Here is a 20,574-nt window from a genome sequence, read left to right as displayed (position 1 = left end):
TGTTTGGAGAGCGGTGACGAAGGAGGTGAATACCACAGAGAGAAAATGTTACAAATTCCAGGGAGAACAGGAAATCCACATTTAGAGAATCTCAAATATAGTTCCTAGCCCAAGGGTTCAACTAATTATTTCTCTGTGTAGTTTCTAAGGCAGATGTGACTGAGCTGAGATGTGAGCCTCGTGCATTTCGTTAACGTGACAAAAATACATTGATTACATTTTTTTGTGTAGCTGCACTCGTCTCTGGAACTCTGGGAGCTGGGCGCACGTCCGCACACTTGGCACATTTGTCAGAGCGGCATCGCCATGTAAACATCTTGCACGTAGGATACGTACGGGTCCTTGTGCATCCCGGTTACATGGTACACAAAATACGACGGAATCCTCGTGTCGTACGGGGTCTTTGAACTGACAAATTACATTGACATCGAATGGCGGGAGGGAAATTCCTTTCGTTTGCACTCTGAACTTCTTTTTGGCCCCCTGAAACTGTCGCTTTTTATGGAGTTGCTGCTGCTGCTGCTGCACACAGTGAAAAGCCTGGGGTCAATGTCACGCCATTTCATATCAATAAAAAGTTAAGCTTAGCTGTCAATAAATAAATAAAATAAATAAATGTCAGCAACAAGACAGTTCTTTGCTAGTTCCACAATCGAAGGGAAACTTGTGTAACTCAAACCCAAGACTGGCATGTGAAAGATTCGGGTCAGAGGATAAGTATAAAAAGGACATTGATTCACTTTGAGGTTGAGTTTGTTTTCAATATGTGTTTCTAATAAAATTTAAGTATTAATTTGTTGGTTTATTTTTTAATTTCAATATATCTTAAATAAGAAAGAAAAGGAAGCCCAAAAATAAGAATCTTTGTGCAGCTTTTTTTAAAGAAAGTTACGGTTTTTATCTCTAGCAGTTAATTTTTCTTAGTTTTGTTACCTGTTTTAAGCATAATATTTGAAAAATACTAAATTTTAAAACTGATTCTAACTAAAAATGTGATAAAAATGAGCAAGTTTTCCCAGTGCACATTTCTTAGCATTTGTTTTCGGTTTTAATTTGCTTACGCTGCTATCCAACTCCTCCACCAAGCTCATCCCGATACTTTTAACTACTTTCGCAATTTGGAAATTGCTACAAATTGGCAATAGCAAAAAAAAAAAAAAAAAAAAAACAGCACACACAAACACACACACACCGTGGGCTGCTCTTAATTTTTTGTATTTAATTTATAGGTGGGCGATGGCGATCTCTCAACGCTTTAATGGTGTTTGCACCAATTGTTCAATTGCCTAATTGTGGTCGCGTTACAACAGCCAAAAATAAAAATGTGTGCCATATTTGTGTCTTATCGCCGTTGATCGATCTTGAATGAGTCCACATTTACTATATTTACTGGCCCTTCGAAACTTTCGGTTATCTTATCAGGCGGAGAGCGGACAAACTTGCGCAAGTTGGCAAACAAATTTTCGAAACGGAAATTCCTAAGGGTGAAAATTAATCGGCAAACAATGTCAGTAACTCTCTGGAATGGCGCAAAAAATTAGCATTAAATCACAGCCAGAAGAGGAACAAGCGAATCCAATCAAGGAACCAAATCTCAGGCAGCTGCGCATGCGCTCGGGGGAAGGAAAGGTGTGGAAGGGGGGAGAAGATCGCACCTTTGGAAATGCTACCGAACAGCTGGACGGAGGGAGCGAGAGAGAGGGAGACCGGGTGGTGATAAGAAAGCGAAATAGCAACAAAAGCATAAACTACCACCAACTACTACAACAACGAAGGCGACAATGTGAACAATGCGATGCATTATGCGAAGCGTACATATGTACATTATGATTAAACAAACAAGCTGAGAGAGAGGGAGAGAGAGGGTCGGAGAAAGAGAGAGTCGGTTTAGAGAGAGTGAGCAGCTGCTGATAGTGCTGTCTATACACAGAGAAAAGTTCTTGATTACATCAAATATTATTTGTATTATTTAGAAAAATTTGAAATCATATAAGATAATTTTTTTGTACCTTTATTATCAATATTAAAGATATATATATTACTTAGCTTTTAGGTTGGCATACATTTTCATTTAATATATTAAATAAATTTAATAAATTTAGGTTGGCATACATTTTCATTTAATATATTAAATCAATTTAATAAATTTAGGTTGGCATACATTTTCATTTAATATATTAAATAAATTTAATAAATTTAGGTTGGCATACATTTTCATTTAATATATTAAATAAATTTAAAAATTTTAAGCTTCTGGCATAAGATCAGTCTGATAAGAATAAATTATTTAAGATTATTTTGTTTAAAAACAATGTAATTACCTAAAGCGTAAATAATACTTTAAAATAACTGAACACATTTTTAATTCAATTTTTAAATAACTTCAAACGACAAAAATGCTTTTTCTAAAGATTCTTTATAATCTTTTTATTGTAGAGTAACTTCCATTGACTTTGCTTTAACTTTCTTTTCTCCCAGTGCACCTTACTCACTCAGGTAATGTGACTCTCTGACTCGCTCACGGGCTCACTCACTCTCTCATTCTCGCTTTCTCTCTCTCTCTCTCTTTTGCTGCTGGCCAAGTTACTATTCCCTCCCTTGGAATCAGAAGTCTATAGCTATAGCTTCGTCATTCGCTTGTTAACATTCGAAGAACGCAGACGCAACACACTGCGATCGCCGCGAGTCTTTCCTCGCTCAGTTTCTTCGTTCGGGTTTTACGTGTTTCGTTTACGTTATCGCCTGTGTTTTATCGTTTACCGTTGTGCAGTGTTAAACTATTTACGCTTTGTTTTGTGGGTGCACCACCACCAGCACCACCACCCCCCCAGCCACCAAGTGCCAAGTGACCAAAAGAAAAAAATAATAATCAAATGACACGTGCTTGAAATATAAATTTTACTATCATTCAGCGACCGACAATAATAACAACGGCTTTATTTGGGATTACCTCGGCATTCAGAAGAAGAAAACGGTAAGTTTGGGTCACCAAAAGCCGCATTTGGGATGCCAGCCAAAACAGACACATAACTGTTTATGGGCCCCCTTTGACCCCAAAAAAAGCTTATCAATAATAAACACAAATATTTAATACGATTCCGCATACGCCCCTTGTAATTACACGCGCTTTAATACACACTCTCTATATATGTTTATATATTTATTGAACTCATAACCCAAACTAAATGCGACAATATTGTTTTTATTTCGGTATTTTCGAGGACTCTGCTAAGCTCGGTTTTATGACTCAGGAGCGTCCCAGAGTCGTCAGACCGCATAATGATTGTTTTCTTGGTTATTTTCATTTCTTTCTTCTCGAACGGCTTTCCTCTGAATGTTCTTTATAACGTAGATCCCCCACACATGAGTCACGGACGAGCTTGGGGATACCGAATGGATACATAACTCTGTGGAGATATATACTATAATTGGGGGAGTGGGCAAAAGGTGACTGATCAGGTTGATGGTGAATGAAATGTTCGTGTGGGGTGGTGACTAAGCCCTGGCTTGACATAACATTAATTGGGTTAGGTAAAGGAATACGAATGATACGGGTTGGGAAGCAATGAATATATAGTCTAGACGTAATGGTAGTTGAGAATTAATTAAAAATAACCTGCAGCTGTATTGACATTCCTATCTAAACTTTAATAAATTAGCTATGATTACAAATAAATGGTTTACATTGTTGATGTTGAAATAATTGATACAATTCTGTATTATCTCTGAGCAGTAGTCACTATAATCACTATTTATTGTTGTTAATGGAATTTGTATAGGTAAATAAAGATATAATTCAATCAGAACAAGAAAGGAAGTTAAATTCGTATACCCTTGCAGAGAAAATCAGTCATAACTAAGCCAAAAATGCATTAATTTCCAATCGGAAAGCTGTTCTCTGCTAGTTTTTAATAGCTTAATAAATCTGCATACTCAAATAAGATTTTTTAAATATTACAAAAATTTCAAATTTTTCAAGATGTCAAAGATGTAAAAACCTGTTATAAAATTTTGAAAAAAATTTTTAAAATTTAATTTATTTTCTATATGTCTAGAAAGATTCGCCTGTTGATGCTGATCAAGAATATATATGATTTATAGGGTCGGAAATGGCTCCTTCACTGAATAGTAAGCTTCTGACTGAAATTATAATACCCTGCAAGGTCGATATTTATCGATATATCTATATGACGATTCTCCTGTAGCCCACAGCTTAAAAAAAACTCATAACTAGGCCAAAAATGCATTAATTTTCAATCGGAAAGTTGTTTTGTGCTAGTTTTTAATAGGTTAATAAATCTGCATACCTGTATTTAATTTTTTAAATAATAAAATTTTTGTCAATTTTTAAAAATGTTAAAGATATAAAATTTAGGAAAAAATTTTTTAAAAATTAATTTCTTTTGTACATGCCTAGAAAGATTCTCTTTTTGATGCTGATCAAGAATATATATGATTTATAGGGTCGGAAATGACTCCTTCACTTAGTTTCATGTTTTTCACTGAATTTATAATACCCTGCAAGGGTATAAAAATTAGGAAAAACTAAATAATCGATACATCTATATCTATTTTATTTGTTAGTAATTTATTCCTAAAGGTAAATTCCAAAGTACGTATGTACCTCATTAATTAATGCATTTACTATACCAACAATATATTATTCCCTGTTAAAACCCTTCACTAAACTTGTAATAACACCCCTTAACCCAAGATCAAAGACTGCTCTTGGCTGCTGTAGAATTTTCAAAATTCCTCACTTGGCACCACAAGAAAATTCGCATAATTTCCGTACAACCAAAAACCTAATTGCAATAATCAAAGGGAACACTGATTGCACTGATCTAGTTCCCCGATGACGGGGAGAGTCTGTGAGTCTGTGTTCTTTTGCGGTTGAAAGATCTGCGCTCCGCGATTGCTCCATTAGAGTGTTAAACACTGGCCATTACACCGGTCAGCATGAGAGGTGTTATTAGGTTCGATGTGGCCAGAAACCAGTCCCGGAGTCAGTCACCTGTTGCCGCCACTCACTCACTAGCTCACTCTCCAGTCCAGAGATCGATATCAATGACAATTGGTGTCGATGGCAACACAAATATACACACATTTGTATATATACACTCGTGCAACAGCCACACGGCAGCATCTCCGATATGCGGCTACCGTTAGGTTGGGGAAATGCCAAAGCAATGATGATTGTCTAATTGAATGGGATTAATGTTTAATTTGGCTTAGTTTATTGATTTTCCATTGAAGCCGCTGCTGCAATGCCGTAAATGGAGAAGAGTAGCAGTGTAAAAAGGGGGGTTTCTAATGAATAAGCTTTGTAATCCGCCGACCGACTCTGTGTTTATTTTTAATGTGTCAGGTTTGGCAGTTGCAACAATGGCGAAATTCGATTCTATATTGAACAATATAGATGGAATAATTGCACTCACTAAATGGCATTTCGATGCCTCTGGAGTGGGGGCCATTTTTTACATAATTAAATGATTGTTTAAAAACTGATTTATTATTTAATTGTTTGCCACTCGAGCGACAACAATTAATTATGCAATAACAAAAAGATGGCAAATAAATAAATAATAATTTCATTATAATCAATGCAACAGCTGCCAGTGCTAGTGGGGAGTGGTGATGCGGCAATTAAAATTTATTACGCTTATTTTGCATTTATTCCATTTTAATTTGTCGCTTAAATGTCAAAACTATTAAACTGATTATGGCCGATGGCGGGATTAATCATTGAGAGCTTTGCCTTTACATTTTCCCCCATCGATTTTGATCTCGTATTGGGCCTTAACTTTCGGTTAATTAAACTGGCCTACCTCGGTTTTCCCACTTTCCATCCATCGTGTTTCGCCAACGACCCCATTCGAGCCAAGTTCAGTTAACACATAACCACCCCGCATATTAACTTAATTATGATGATTAACATTTTCAGTGTAATTTCTGCCACCGCTCTCAATGCAATTTTCAATATGTATAATATATATGTGAGTATTTTTAACATGGCCACTATTTAAGCTGACCAGAACATCAATTTATTATTCAATTCGCTCTCTCACATTTCATTTTTTCTTTTTATTACGAAATAAAATGCCTTTGATAACGAAGCATTATCTCAGCTTTTGTTTGGGTCTTCAATGCGATATGGCGTGGTTCCGTTGTTGTCTTTCATCGAATTGCATAAATTATGTGTTCCACTCTTTTTTTTTAGATTTCCAAATTAATTGGCAGAATTTATATTTCTTTCATTTTTGTCGCAAAACTTGTTTGCTAACATCTCTATTCAGCATTTGCATATGAAATTCGTTTGGGTTTTCGGCTTGTGTTGCCTAATTAACCAAGAAGCTAGAACTTGGCTTGAACGATGCTTATTCGAAATTAAATTTACATCAATTTTTACACTATTTAACACACCCAATTAAGTGCAATTTGTGGCCGGCTTTGTTGTAGCTCTTGGGCATTTGTAATGAGGCGTACCTACTCATCTCGTCCCAGCCATTAGTATTTCTCCGGCTTTGGCTACAAACCGGATTGTTAGCTAAACATTTTTTACATTTCGTCTTGCCTACCGCTAATGAGGGGCAGGGGACCCGTCTATTAAAATTACTCATGGCTGGCCATAAATATCGATTAAGGGGGAGGTTTTTCAATCAATTTAAGCGGCAAAAAGGGGGCGGAGAAGTGGTAATGAGACAAGTTAAATAAGAAAAAATCTGCAGAAGTAAAGTCGCCGGGTCAAGGGCAGTGACAGGGGCAGAGACAGGGGTCCTGAAAAACGCTCCTTCGCCGGCTTCGGTTACTAATCCAATTAGAATTATGCCGCCGGCCGGGAAGTCGCCTTTGTAGGTGTTCCCTAATTAGATTCACGCCGGTCAGGCGGTTTCCTGTGCGTAAAAAAATTCAATTAATATTTCGTCTAGAAATCCAGACATTTTTCATCCAGAAATAGAACGACAATTGCTGGGTATTTTTCCATTTCATTTATTGTTTTCATGAACAAAAACGAAATAAATTGTAAAAAGAAGTCAAAGGTAAAGTTAAAATTACTTTTAATTAGAATCTTCTATATTCAACAAAAGTTAACACAAACTATATTGTTAAAATAATGCTCTTTGAGGACAATAATAACAAAAAAAAAAAAAATATATAAGACATATATGTTTTTTAGTGAGATACTACTTCCATTAAATTATTAAAACTATTCAAAATATTTTTAGAAAAATCGAAAAAATTATTCAAACATTTTACATCAATTTTACACGAGTCACCAAGTGGCCAGATGGCGCCAATAGAGTGGCTTAACATTTCCTAAAATAACTAAAGCACCACCTTTTGGTTTGGTCGACGATCATATATTTTATAGCATAAACTAGAACCAATTTTATTCCAAAATGTTCTTGAAGATCTTGTGAAGGTTCCCATTGAATGTACAAGAATATTTAAAGTTCAAAATATGATTTAGAAAACATTAAATAAGCCAACAAATATATATTAACAAATGGTCAGAAATAATTTAAAAATTAGTATTATTTTATACTAAACGTGGTATTTTAAATCGTGACAGCACTGGTCATACTGCGCAAATGACTTACTCATTGTTATCTTGACTTTTATCTCTATTTTCGGGCCACTTTAAAGGAAACTGGTCATATAATAGCCACTTCACTTCTTATTTTTATAACGTCACGAATATTACGCGACATCACAGACTTTGTCTGAATACGTTCTCTACCGCTCTTTATCAATGTTTTGCACCTTTTCGCTGCACGTCCTGTACCAAATTCTTTTAAAACAACACAGTCACACTGATCGCATTCGACGAGAAATAAAGCTTCGGTCACTCTGATCGCGTAGAAATAAAATATTTTTTGCAAATCGCAAAGTTTATTTAAATCAACAACAAAACGAAACAGGCGCGGCCACAAATTCCGCTGCTACTTGCCCGGAAACGTCCACAGTATTTCCCATTCTTCGCGAGCGGCGGGTGGCGGATAAAAACGGTGAAAATGAGACCGCTTTGAAGTGGAAATTCCAAGTCGATTGCCGCACGACGACGTCATCGCCAGTCACAAACACACACACACGCGCCGAGACACCGAAACACCGACACAACGACACTAAAGGTGCTCACAGAGAATTCATTGAGATTGTTGTAAATTATGAAAGCAATTTATCAACTGAACCCCGAGCTGGAAACTGGAAATCGAAGGAAGAGCGACAAAAGCGAAGGAAGAAGAACAGCGACTTGAGCTACGGGAGCGGAAGAGATAAACGCGCCTCGATCGGCAGCAGATACACAAAGAGAGCGAGAGAGTTGTGCCCATGTACTTGTTGCTGGATAGTTGACCTTTGGGAGCGCCATAATTTAAATCTCGAGTGTTTTTGTGTAAGTACGCTAATTAATTCACGAATAAAATGGCAAAACGCTTTAATGGCAAGCTCATCGTTAAAAAAAAAATGGCCAAGGTAAAAGCCGCAACAATGGATAAACAACAACAACAGCAGTAACAGCAGAGAACTAACAGCTCTTGGAAGGTTAACAGACCCATTAGCAGCCACTGTTAAATGCCAAACGTATTAGTAATCAAAACGGTACATAGTGTTTATATTGCTTATCGGCCAAAGGACGCCCATAATTCATATTCATTCACTGAATATTTTCGGGAAAAACTTTCCGCTGCCAAAGCACTTCTAGCTACATATTTTGTTGTTTTCGCTTTTCTCTATTTTTTGTATTATTATTACTATTATTTGGCCTGTCATGCGTGCGACAAAATATTAAAAAAGACACGAGGAGGGAAGATATAGAGGAGATGCCGACGCTATATCCGCCGAGCGACAATCTACGAAAATAAACACACACGAGCCAGCTGAATGGCCTCAACAACCCCCTCCCATACAGCCAGACCCCCTTCCGCCGCTCTGATTCTACGCCCATGACCATGTTTTAGTTTCATTTTCCATTTTTCGAAATAATACCACAATACACACACGCAAAAATAATGACTTTCCTATAATAATTTTGAGGATTTCGGCCTTAATTGTTTGCGTTTTCAGCAACCGTTTGCCATTCGTTTGGATGCAGAGAGAGAAAATATTGCAAATAGTTCGGAACTTTTAGAGATTTGATAGGTTTAGTTTGTTCTCTAGTTTTATTGTCAAAAAGAGCTTTAATTAGTTTAAAATGGCCTTTAGATGAGTAGGAAATCAAATGACTCTCTCGTCTCTGATTTATAGTAATAGTTTATATATTTATTTATCCATTTCAAGCAATACAGTTTTGTAATCAATAATTTCTATGGAAAACTGTTATTAATAGGTAACCGGGAAGCTGATTTCCCGTATTATTTCAGTTGTAAATTGTTTATTCTTTTTGGGTTTCTCTGTGTATATTGTTGAACGTTTGTTTATGAATTCGAACGTGTCTGTCGGGTATTTAGGATTCCCATATGCAAACAATTGAAATTATGGTTCGGCTGTTTTTGTTACCTGTTTTTGCTTGCAATTTGGAAATTCGTAATGAGTGATTTCATGAGATTTCGTGCGATTTTCCCCTGCTGTATTTGCATGCACTTGTGTACGGTTTGGAAGTCAACCGTTTCAGTCAGTTTTGCAGTCACTGTGTGCTAATTACTATTCTCGATAAAAGCTTAATGTTTGCCTTGGTGCTGTTGCTGTTGTTGTTGTTGTTATTGTTGATGTTGTAGCTGGTCTTCATTACGCAAACAAAAGATAAGCCACACAATTGCTTGTGGGCAGCAGCTGCTCGAAAGCTCGAAAGTGTCGAGTAAAGCAGACGAACGTGCCAACTGCTGCTCGAATGCTTAATCATTCGCTCATTGGCTCAAAAGCCCATCTCACACACTGACTCATCCACCCATTGAAAAGAACAAAAAAGTAAACAGAAAAACAGAAAAACATAAAAACACTAACAATTTCGCATTACTCGAGCTGCCATTGAAAGCGTTGCCTGTTGTTGCCTTTTGTACAGTTTGAGCGGCACTGCAATAAGTGGTTTTCTCCTCCGCAGAAAGCAGTATGGACACCCGCATCGAACTGGAGCTCCAGCCGGTTGGCAAGGAGCAGGAGCAGGAGCAGGAGCAGAAGCAGCCGGAACAGAAGCAACATGAGGATGACACTAAGCCCCAGGAAACGCAGGAGGCTGAGGATAACCATCTCCAACAAAAGAGCCTGCTAACGCCCGTTAAGATCATAAATGCCTCGAATCAGTCACCAAGTGGCAACTCCATTCAAGACCTGGAGGGCACACCGCGGACGCCTAGAACGCCGCCCCCGATGAATATGCAGCCGGGAACATCCCGTCAGCTCTTCAGGGACGCCGCTCTAGCCCACGGTGCCCAGAAATCCACAGCTCTGCTGCAGCATGAACTAAACAATATTGCCGCCACCCAGACGCCGGTCTCGAAGCTCCGTAGTGCCAGCTCCACGCTGGATGCCAGTATTTCACGAAATCCCTCCACCACCGGGGGCAAGCATGAGAAAAAGATCGGACACCGGCGAGTGGCCGAGGGTGGCGAGGTGACCTACAAGAAGATCCAGTCCAAGCAGATTATGGGCTCCATACAGCTGGGCATCCAGCATACGGTGGGCAGTCTGGCCAGCAAACCGAAGAGGGATCTGCTGATGAATGACTTTTGGGAAATGGAGACCATATCGTTTCCGCCAGATGGTTCCTCGATCACACCAGCTCATCACTACAGCGATTTCCGGTTCAAGGTGTATGCGCCCATTGCCTTTCGCTACTTCCGGGATCTGTTTGGCATCGCACCCGATGACTTCCTCATGTCCATGTGTGCCTCACCGCTGAGAGAGCTCTCGAATCCAGGCGCTTCTGGATCTATATTTTATCTGACAGACGATGACGAGTTTATCATCAAAACGGTGCAGAAAAAGGAGTGCGAATTTCTGCAGAAATTGCTGCCCGGTTACTACATGAACCTCTCGCAGAATCCCCGAACCCTGCTGCCCAAGTTCTTTGGACTCTATTGCTTTCATTACAACTCGAAGAATGTGCGATTGGTGGCCATGAACAATCTGCTGCCATCGGACATCAAAATGCATGCCAAGTACGACCTGAAGGGCTCATCATTTCGCCGCAAGGCCTCCAAGGCGGAGCGACAGAAGGCTAGTCCCACGTTCAAGGATCTCGACTTTGCCGAGCACCATCCGAACGGCATTTTCCTGGAGACGGACAAGTACAATGCACTGATGCGCACCATACAGCGGGACTGCATGGTGCTGGAGAGCTTCCAGATCATGGATTACTCACTGCTGGTGGGCATTCACAATTTGGACCTGGCCGCCAAGGAAAAGCGGGAGGAGCGCATTCTAAATGCACGAGCCAAGCTGCAGCGCAAGGAGAGCGCCACCCAGGGACCCTCATCTCTGAACCCCGATGACGATGCCCCGGAGGCGGATCAAAATCAACTCCATACGGTAGCCTCATACGCCTCCATTCCGAGCACATCTGCTGGGACAGGAGGAACGGCATTGAATCGCACTCGCAGTATGAATCGTCAGCGTTTGGTGGCTCATTCCACAGCCCTGGAATCGATTACAGCTGACATGGATGTACCTCTGGAGGAGGACGAGGATGTGCCCTCGGGCGGTATACCCGCAAGATCGGAAAATGACGAAAGGTTGATCCTATACATTGGCATTATCGATATCCTGCAGTCATATCGCTTGGAAAAGAAGCTGGAGCACACGTTCAAGAGCATCCTGTACAATGGGGACACGGTGTCCGTTTGCCGTCCCTCGTTCTATGCTAAGCGCTTCCAAGATGCCATGGCCAAGCAGGTGTTCAAGAAGACGCCCACATTTCCATTGAAACATTCCCCCTCCAAGCGCAAGACCTCAGCCACTCAACTGTTGCGCTCGCCAGCCTCGCGTCTGCCACCACTGAGTACGCCGACCGGTGGACGGCAACCGGTCCTGACCATGCTCTCCGGCATGTCGACACCACCGCCGGCCTTCGACGACATCTCCGAGGAGGATATTACGGCAACCTCCACAACGACGCTGCAGCGTCAGCAAAGACAGAACGGCAATAGCCAATCGAACAACAATATCCATGGGGAGATGGAGGGTGCACCAGGTGCAGCAGGTGGTAGCAGCACAACCGGTGGCAGCGGGGAACCTAGCAGCACCTATCATACCCAGTACTCCTACGATGGTTCCATACGGACGGGCAGTGCCCTGACCAGCGACTTTAGCGATGATGAGTCGACGGGACCGGGATTGAGTTGCTCCCGTTCGCCTCTGAATCGTGCCCACCACAGTGTCCAGGTGACGACGGGCTATGTGGAGCAGATACTCCAAGCGCCACAGGACGAGGCAGAGCAGGTGCATGCAGATGTCAACGGCAAGGTCACGTTGACAACCACCACAATGACGACCACAAAGACGGCTCACATTCAGGGACCCAGCTACACATCCACGCTCGTGCTCAACGACCTGCCGCGCTGAGACTGGAAGCGGGACTGGCATTGGGTGTACAAGGTCCTTCAGCAAGGATCCATATATGTACAGCTTTCGGGTATGTGTGTGGGTGGGGGGCTTGTAAGGTGTAAGAGCGCCAGTCTCCCCATCTCGAAACAAAACAAAAAAAAAAGAATGAAATGGAAATACTGAAAACGAGCTCGTTTATCTTGATTAAACACAAAAACCAAAAACGAATACGTATTCGATATTAAAATTTATGTGGCGCCTGTGCTAATTGACTGCCAACCAGCCACGCCTCTCAGATGCCGATGCCGCCGCCCCCTCCACACACACACACACACACACATACAGCCTAGGAAAATTTATAAATATTATTTGGCTTTACGTTTTTTTTTCTTTCTGTTGTTTTTGCGTTTGTGTGTGGCCTTAACTGAACTTTGTTTTAAAATCTCGAAATCATTGTGAACGGGAATCAAACTACTTGGACGAAGTGGAGATGCTGGGGGGGAGGGGATCAAAAAGACGAGAAGAAAACTCAGTTATTGTCTTTAAATCTATAAATATCTTTGTATGTTGCTGTATTATAAAGTGCGTTTACGTATTCTAAGATGCTCATGTAAATAAACGAAACGATAAATAAATATATATATATATACATTTTATACGCCCAATGTCCAGTGTCCTTGGGGGGACGGGGGACGGGATTTTCCGGGCGCTGACACTTATTGGAGCTCTGTCTGCGGCTGACCATAAATCACTTAATGATTTTCAATGTTGCTATTAAGCACCGTTAATTTTTATCGCCTTGCAGCATTGTTAAGCCTCTCCAGCCAGCCAGCCGGCGTCAATTGTGCAATATTTATTGTGCCAGCGAAAAAGGATTTCCCCGGTTCGAAATTGTAATGTGGGCATGGAGCTAACAGAGAGAGCTCTCCATTAATTAGCCCATCGGCCCAGGGACAGTGATTTTCATTTTGTGTATCCCGTGATTCGGGATACCAAAAAAGAAGGGGGATATTTAGTGATATATGAGCATGGAATGGGAGTCTTAAATGGCGAAATTATGGCCAATTAAATTGAACTATTTTATATTATCAAAAAATACCTAATAAAACGTGAAAGAGTCAAGATCAGTGGTATACTAAGACCCCAAATATGTACAGAATTTAAAGAGTGTTAAAATTATTTAAAATTGTTTATAAATTATTTTATAATCTATAAAAAGAATGAGATTCTTTTGATAGTCATTACCCAAAAGGGATTCTTTTAATTATAATAATTAGCGTTTTAAAAGTTGACTTCTCACATCCATTTACATACATATGTATAATAATCCTTATTACATAAAATTACGCAAAAAAACAATATTATTACGAAATGCGTTAGAAGCATTTAATACTTTTTGTATTCATATTTAACTGTAAGTGGGCAGCAAATATTTGTTGGGTTTTTATTGTCGTGCATTTTGTACTAATTGAATACAATTTTAATTAATTGCTTAATGAATTCGATAAATATGCGTGTGCAGCGAAGAGTGGTGGTGCTTGTGTGTGGGTGCATTGACCGTAGGGAAAAATTGCAGAAGAAAAAAAAACAAATACATTTCGTCCTTTATTTATTTCATTTTGTTTACTTGAAACAAACACTTGGTCAATATTTGCACTGAGAGTGAGGCAGAAGTTGACCAAATGCCACATTTGTGGGCCAAAAAAAGAGTGAGTGATAGAGAGAGACATAGTGTGAGAGGTCAGAGTTCACTGGGCATGCAAAATAAACTTCCCCACTCATGCATAACACAAATAGTTGCACTCTCTCCCACCGATCCAACAAGTTCCTCTTAATACATATGTATGTATGTCACATTATGTAATTATGGCAAAAACAAAGTTTAATAAATATGTAAACTGCAAAGTGCAGAAACCACACAAAATTAAACAAAATGAAACACGAGTTCGTTGGGTTTTGCGATGTCACACGAAAATTGTTTTGCAGCATAATTAGTTTATTCCATTTGCATAATAGAGACCCGAATCTGTGAATGCTTTGTCCATTCGGTTTTCACTCCAGTCCATTTTCATTTCCATTCCCCCCCATGACCACCTTGTCCTCCGCTCCCCCCACCCAGAAATTCATTTGCATTTCCAGCATTCCGGAGTCCGGTGGAGCGCCCCTTCTTTATGCTTATAACTCAACAGATTTGGCCTGTAAAATCTGCATAAATGGCCCACAATTTGGGGCATTCACATCAATTATTTAGAAATTATTGCACCGTAATGTATACACAGTGGAACAGTTGGACACCTGGCCGGCCATATGCCAAATATCATTTTGATGGGCCTCGAGTCTCCTTCAACTTTCCAGCTTTCCCTTGAATCACTCGAGTTGAGATGAAATTTTAAATGGAAATTGAGGGGGGGGGGGGGAGTCCCAGCATTTCATTGATTAAAATAATGATTTTTATCAGTTTCGGGCGGAAATTTAATGTTTTTTGTAACGGATATTACGTCAATGTTCAGGCATGTGTGTGTGTGTCTGCTCTCCCCTCGTAGCAGCGGGATGAATGACCCCGGAATAACCCGAGTGTATTGGCAATGAATCCACAAGTCCAGCCAAGCGGCAATTGCATTAAATTTAATGAATTTTAAGCCTGTTAAACGAATGAGTTCAATTTATTTAAATGATGGACACTACTGATATCCCCTTCATTTCTCTTTCTTTCCATTTCAGGCATGTCCTTCCAGCGTAGCTACAGTAAAGTGTGGTGGGGCTCGGAGCAGTCCTCCCTGACCAGCGGCGGCATCTATTCGAGCTTCAGTGGCAGCCACTCGTCCGGAGCACAGAGGCAACCCACCTCCCTGGGCCCGTTGGGCAATCTCTCCTGCATCCAAGAGGTGGAGGATGAGCAAAATAGCTCCAAGCTATCCTGGCACAAGCACGATAGTCCCGGCAGTCTGCGCAGTCAGGTGAGCATATTATTGCAATCCATTTGATTGTACAACCCAGAGGCGTTATTCCAATTTAAGTTGAGGAAAGCTCCGATTAGTGGTGGCTCTAAGAGGCTTTAGTTGCTATAATTAGGCAGACTTTCATTGTGTAATAAGGAAATTGAATACCCTTTTACTTATTCGCAGGATTCGGGTTTTTCGGATAATGAGGAATCACATCAGCTGCAGCATCGCCAACAATCACAATCCCCGCAATCGCCTCAGTCGGACGACAAGCAAACCCCCACGGCCACGCCCACCTCGGTGCGTTCCGTGGCCACGCCCCCAACTGTGGTACGCCGCGTGGGCAACTCAGCGTTCTACTCGCCGCTGATCAGTGTCTCCCGCCGGATTTCGTTCACCAGCGGCCAAAAGACGCCAAAGGCGAAATCTGACAAGCAAGAGGAGGAGGCGGAAGACCAGGACGAGGAGGATGCTGTGGATGCGGAATTGGCGGCTAGCCGCAGTCGGCTTTTCGAGCAACTGGATAGCATAAAGCTGGACGATGAGGCGGAGCTTGTGACGGCGGAGGAGGATTCACCGCCTCCACGTCCGGCAATAAGACGCCGTCGGCGAATTATGCGAAAAGCCAAACCGGAACCGGAAGAGGGTTCGGCCACCGAGGAGGAGGAGCAAGAGCAGGTTTCTGCGCCACCACCGCCTCCATACAATAACGAGACCGTTTACTTGGGCGAGGCACCACCGCCCTACAACAACGAGACCGTGACCTTTGGCACCACCGAGCAGGACGAGACCCTGCAGCCCCAGCCCTCTCCCCTAAGAGTGAGTGCTCTGCGATTCACGGCCAGCACAAGTACACCAAAGACGCGCTCGAGGATCGCAAAGAAGACGAGAAAACATCCAGAGCCCGTGGCCAGCTGGATGCAGGAGCAGCGCTGGGCCGGAGAGCCGGAAGTGATGTGCACCCTGCAGCACAAGTCCATTGCCCAGGAGGCGTACAAGAACTTCACCATCACCACAAGTGCGGTATGCAAACTGGTGCGGCAACTGCAGCAGCAGGCTCTGTCGCTTCAGGTGCACTTTGAGCGCAGCGAGCGAGTGCTCAGCGGACTGCAGGCCAGTTCCCTGCCGGAGGCCCTCGCTGGAGCCACTCAGCTGCTCTCCCACCTGGACGACTTCACCAGCACGCTGGAGCGTCGTGCGATATTCTTCAATGATGCCAAGATCGAGAGGAGACGCTATGAACAGCATCTCGAGCAGATCAGGACGGTGAGCAAGGACACGAGGTACTCTTTGGAGCGGCAGCATTACATCAACTTGGAGTCCCTGCTGGATGATGTGCAACTCCTAAAGAGACACACTCTGATCACGCTGCGCCTGATCTTCGAGCGATTGGTTCGCATTCTGGTGGTCAGCATCGAACAGAGTCGCTGTGATCTGCTCCTAAGGGCCAATATCAATATGGTGGCCACTTTGATGAACATTGATTACGATGGCTTTGCCTCCTTGTCGGATGCCTTTGTCCAGAACGAGGCAGTGCGTACTCTCCTGGTCGTTGTCCTGGATCACAAACAGAGTTCCGTGAGGGCCCTGGCTCTTCGAGCACTGGCTACCTTGTGCTGTGCTCCCCAGGCGATCAATCAACTTGGCAGCTGTGGCGGCATTGAGATCGTTAGGGACATTCTCCAGGTGGAATCTGCCGGCGAGAGAGGAGCCATCGAGCGCAGGGAGGCGGTATCCCTACTGGCCCAGATCACAGCCGCCTGGCATGGACCAGAGCACCGAGTGCCCGGCTTGAGGGATTGTGCCGAGAGCCTGGTGGCTGGATTGGCTGCCCTCCTGCAACCGGAGTGCTGTGCCCAGACATTGCTCCTCTGTGCCGCTGCTTTAAATAATTTGAGTCGAATGGAGGCCACCTCACACTACTCCATCATGTCCAACGAGGCCATATTTCGGTTGATTGATACCCTGGAACACCAGGACTGCGGCACCAGTGTCTTTCTCTATGTAAGTAGTGTTTATTATGATTGAAAACTATTTAAGCTCATTTATAAATTCATAAATAGAATGTACATATTTTTCCTCGTTATTAAATTCTAACTGAAATCCAAAAACCAAAATCCCAACAGGCCAGCCACTTTTCCGATAAAATTTTAATTTCCTGACATAAATTATCCTCTCATGTGCAGCTTTGCAATCAACAATTAAAATTCTCTTAATAAACAAATTTACCGAATCGATATAAATATATTACAACGCAAAAATGGCAACTAATTTAAATTCATTTGAAAGTAATCACCAATAAAATATTAGTAATCACAAATTTAACTTATCTTTAGGATGAAACTTAATTCAAATGAAATGCTTTCAATACATATAAATTAATATAGAAAATTTAAGAGAATATTTAATGAATTTTCATGGCAACAAATGTAATGCCTGAAGAACCTCCCCATATCCTTTATATCCTTGTGTTTCCGAACCTGACCTTGGATTGGAGCCGCCTGAATCGATTTCCTGCAATTTTTTGGGCAATTTTATTGAAAGCTTCTCGGAGCGTTGGCTCGTAAAATTTATTTGTGCATTTGCAAAGCAATTTTTTCGCAATCTTGGCCACGATTTTTCATTTGGCCCAGGCCTCGTCCCAAATATACACACACACACACACACCCACTTTGAGTTGCTTATTTTTTACTCATCAACATTTGCCACCCTCTCTCTCTGTTTTATTTCATCCGCACAGGAGCAGATCGTTGGGATGCTGCACAACATGTCGCTGAACAAGAAGTGCCACAGCCACTTGGCCAACGGCGTCATCATAAATTTCATCACGTCCGTGTACCAAACGGAATTCTACAAGACCTACGGCTCACGTGCGGAGAGCGATGCCCAGCGCCGCAGCATCAAGACCATTCTGCACACGCTGACGCGCCTGGCCAGTGATTCGCCCACGCTGGGAGCGGAGCTCCTGGAGCAGTGGCATCTGCCGGATCTGCTGCGCCAGTCCTTGGCCCTCAAGCCGCAAGTCGCCTCGGCCACATTGCCTTCTCCCCAGCAGCAGCACGGCAGGGATATATCCCAGTTGGCGCGACAACTGCTCGGTGTCCACCAGCAGGAGCAGCAGATGCTGGCCACTCCCGTGCCGGTGGGCACCTTCTCCAGTGGCCATCAGATGCCCGAGGCCCAAACGCAGACCAGTTCCAGTGCCAACTCGAAAACCAAGGCCAAGTCGGCGTCGTCGACGTTGCTCAAATTCAATTTAACACGTCAGGAGAGTTTCGTCTAGTGTTCACCACCTGAGTAGAGTTTATTTTGGAAGGATAAGGGAGCTACACGGAGAGAAAATGTAACAATCTATGCTTATTAACTATCTAATTACTCTTTATATTAGCCACATAATCTTAAAGCCAAATCACTTTCCTTAAAGCTTATTGCTATTATATATTGAAATTGATTTAAAACGTAAAAACTCAATTAAATTATCCTGTAAAGTAGTAAGACGTAACGCACAGCTTTACAATTTATTAATAAACCTATTAATACTTCAATGTGGCTGTGCGTTATTCAATTTTTATTTGAATATAATATCATAATTTCCTTCAGAAATTACTTATTTCTCTACCAAAAATACCCAAAAATTTCACACATATTTTGCAAAGATTTTTCTCTCTGTGCAGACACGTCCTTTGACCGGACACAAGCCGGAAACGCAGACGTGCGTCAAGTGTTATTACTTTGTCTAGGATGTTGCGTGACCCGTTTGGCCTCGCTCTCGCTCTCGCTCGCACCCCTCCTCCCCTCTCGCTTCAACGTTATCCTTGCTGCTGGATGTAAACGAAGTAATTTTTATATTTCCACTCAGGCAAACAAAACAAACTGAGGGGGCGGGGCAACGAGAAACAAAATAAATAGAAATACAATTTTTTTGTTTGGTTATTTTTGCTGTTGCCGAGGCAACTTTGGTATTCTTGTGTGCTTATAACAAGAATGCTCTTAAAGTGCTTTCTTTCTCTCTCTCTCTCGGCAGCCAGATTTGTTTTATGTTTTATTCAATGCAAATGCAACTTTGACATTTTGCATTCTCATTGTAAATATTTTTCCCCCGATCCCAGTTCGAAAACCAAACCCATACGGCTGGCAATTTAAAAACCAAAAACTCGGAAAATTCCTTAGATGTAGGAGCAAAGTCCTTTGTGCCAAATAAACTGAGAAGAGCAAAATTCAAACAATTTATTTGTTCAGTACTTAAAGCAATTGTATTGCATAACACACACTGTATTATATATGTATGTATGTATGTATCTAGCCTAAGTTTATTATAAGACTAAATATTAAAATTACACATTGCTTACATTGTAATTAATGCGATGAAATAAAACGTTGAGTTGTTTAAACTACAAATTTTAAGTGATTTGTTTGTTGGGTGAAAAGTGGTTTGAAATATGATTTTTTTAAGGGTTTTTAGGCATAATTGGTTATCGGTTTAATAGTTTCTTAGACCAAGCTTATCCCGAATACTTCGAAACATAAAAGATAAATGTTTAAATACAAATGGAAAAGCGAGTGCAATATTATTATTTGCAGATATAAATTACCATTGAATTTCCCTATCTTTAGCTTTAAGGTTTAAATGAATACGAATATCCACATAGTTTAATGCTTGTAAAGTCGAAACAATAGATTGAAGTAAACGTTCATTGGATTTATACTGTAATAACAGGGAATTACTGGCAAATTCAACAAACATTGTGCTCTCTGCTCTCAAAGCTGTTTTGCTTTTCCCCTGACTAGTTCTCTTTTATATTCTTTTGTTCACAACATTATGTGTGCTTTGTAGCAGTAGAGCAAGCTTACGGTGGTTAGACACACTTTTACTGTTATCCCTGTCCGGGCTTCCTGCCCCCTCGTCCTGCGGAAAAATTCTCACATCGCCCGGAGTCCAAATGAAAACATACAAAAGTAAATACTGCACTGATCGCCATCTCGGCGTGCAAATCCACAGATTCCCACAGACTCACTCTCGCACTTTATCGGACATTGGAAATCAGAGCTTAGTGTGTGTTAGCCATGAAGCTGTGAGTGTGTGTGTGTGAGTGACAGGAGACAAGCAAAGCTGGAAGCTGAAGGCCAAAGGAAAGTTAAAGGGTTTAAAGCC

General features: G+C 41.6%; 2 protein-coding genes across 3 annotated transcripts; both read left to right on the top strand.

Annotated features, from left to right (window-relative positions):
* Window positions 1-2,628: 2,628 nt before the first annotated feature.
* On the top strand, window positions 2,629-13,136 carry sktl (skittles). Of its 2 annotated transcripts, none has more exons than XM_086828053.1 (2): window positions 2,629-2,974; window positions 10,040-13,136. In XM_086828053.1, exon 2 carries the CDS (start codon window positions 10,048-10,050, stop codon window positions 12,496-12,498), a length of 2,451 nt encoding a protein of 816 aa, XP_086684179.1. In that variant the 5' UTR covers window positions 2,629-2,974; window positions 10,040-10,047; the 3' UTR covers window positions 12,499-13,136. The 2 variants fall into 2 exon arrangements, with proteins under 2 accessions (XP_086684179.1, XP_020806823.2); XM_020951164.2 differs by lacking the exon at window positions 2,629-2,974 and adding an exon at window positions 6,596-8,395.
* insc (spindle orientation adaptor protein inscuteable) lies at window positions 2,649-19,820 on the top strand. The gene is made up of 4 exons (XM_020951163.2): window positions 2,649-2,974; window positions 15,202-15,437; window positions 15,606-17,426; window positions 18,163-19,820. Exons 2-4 carry the CDS (start codon window positions 15,204-15,206, stop codon window positions 18,703-18,705), a joined length of 2,598 nt encoding a protein of 865 aa, XP_020806822.2. The 5' UTR covers window positions 2,649-2,974; window positions 15,202-15,203; the 3' UTR covers window positions 18,706-19,820.
* The last annotated feature ends 754 nt before the right edge of the window (window positions 19,821-20,574 follow it).

The sequence above is a fragment of the Drosophila serrata genome, unplaced genomic scaffold (genome assembly GCF_035046125.1).
Source record: "Drosophila serrata isolate PLE 108 unplaced genomic scaffold, ASM3504612v1 contig_184, whole genome shotgun sequence".
Taxonomy (NCBI): Eukaryota; Metazoa; Arthropoda; class Insecta; order Diptera; family Drosophilidae; genus Drosophila; species Drosophila serrata.
The sequence above is the reverse complement of the archived record's forward strand: the minus strand, read 5'-3'. Positions and strand labels throughout refer to the sequence as shown.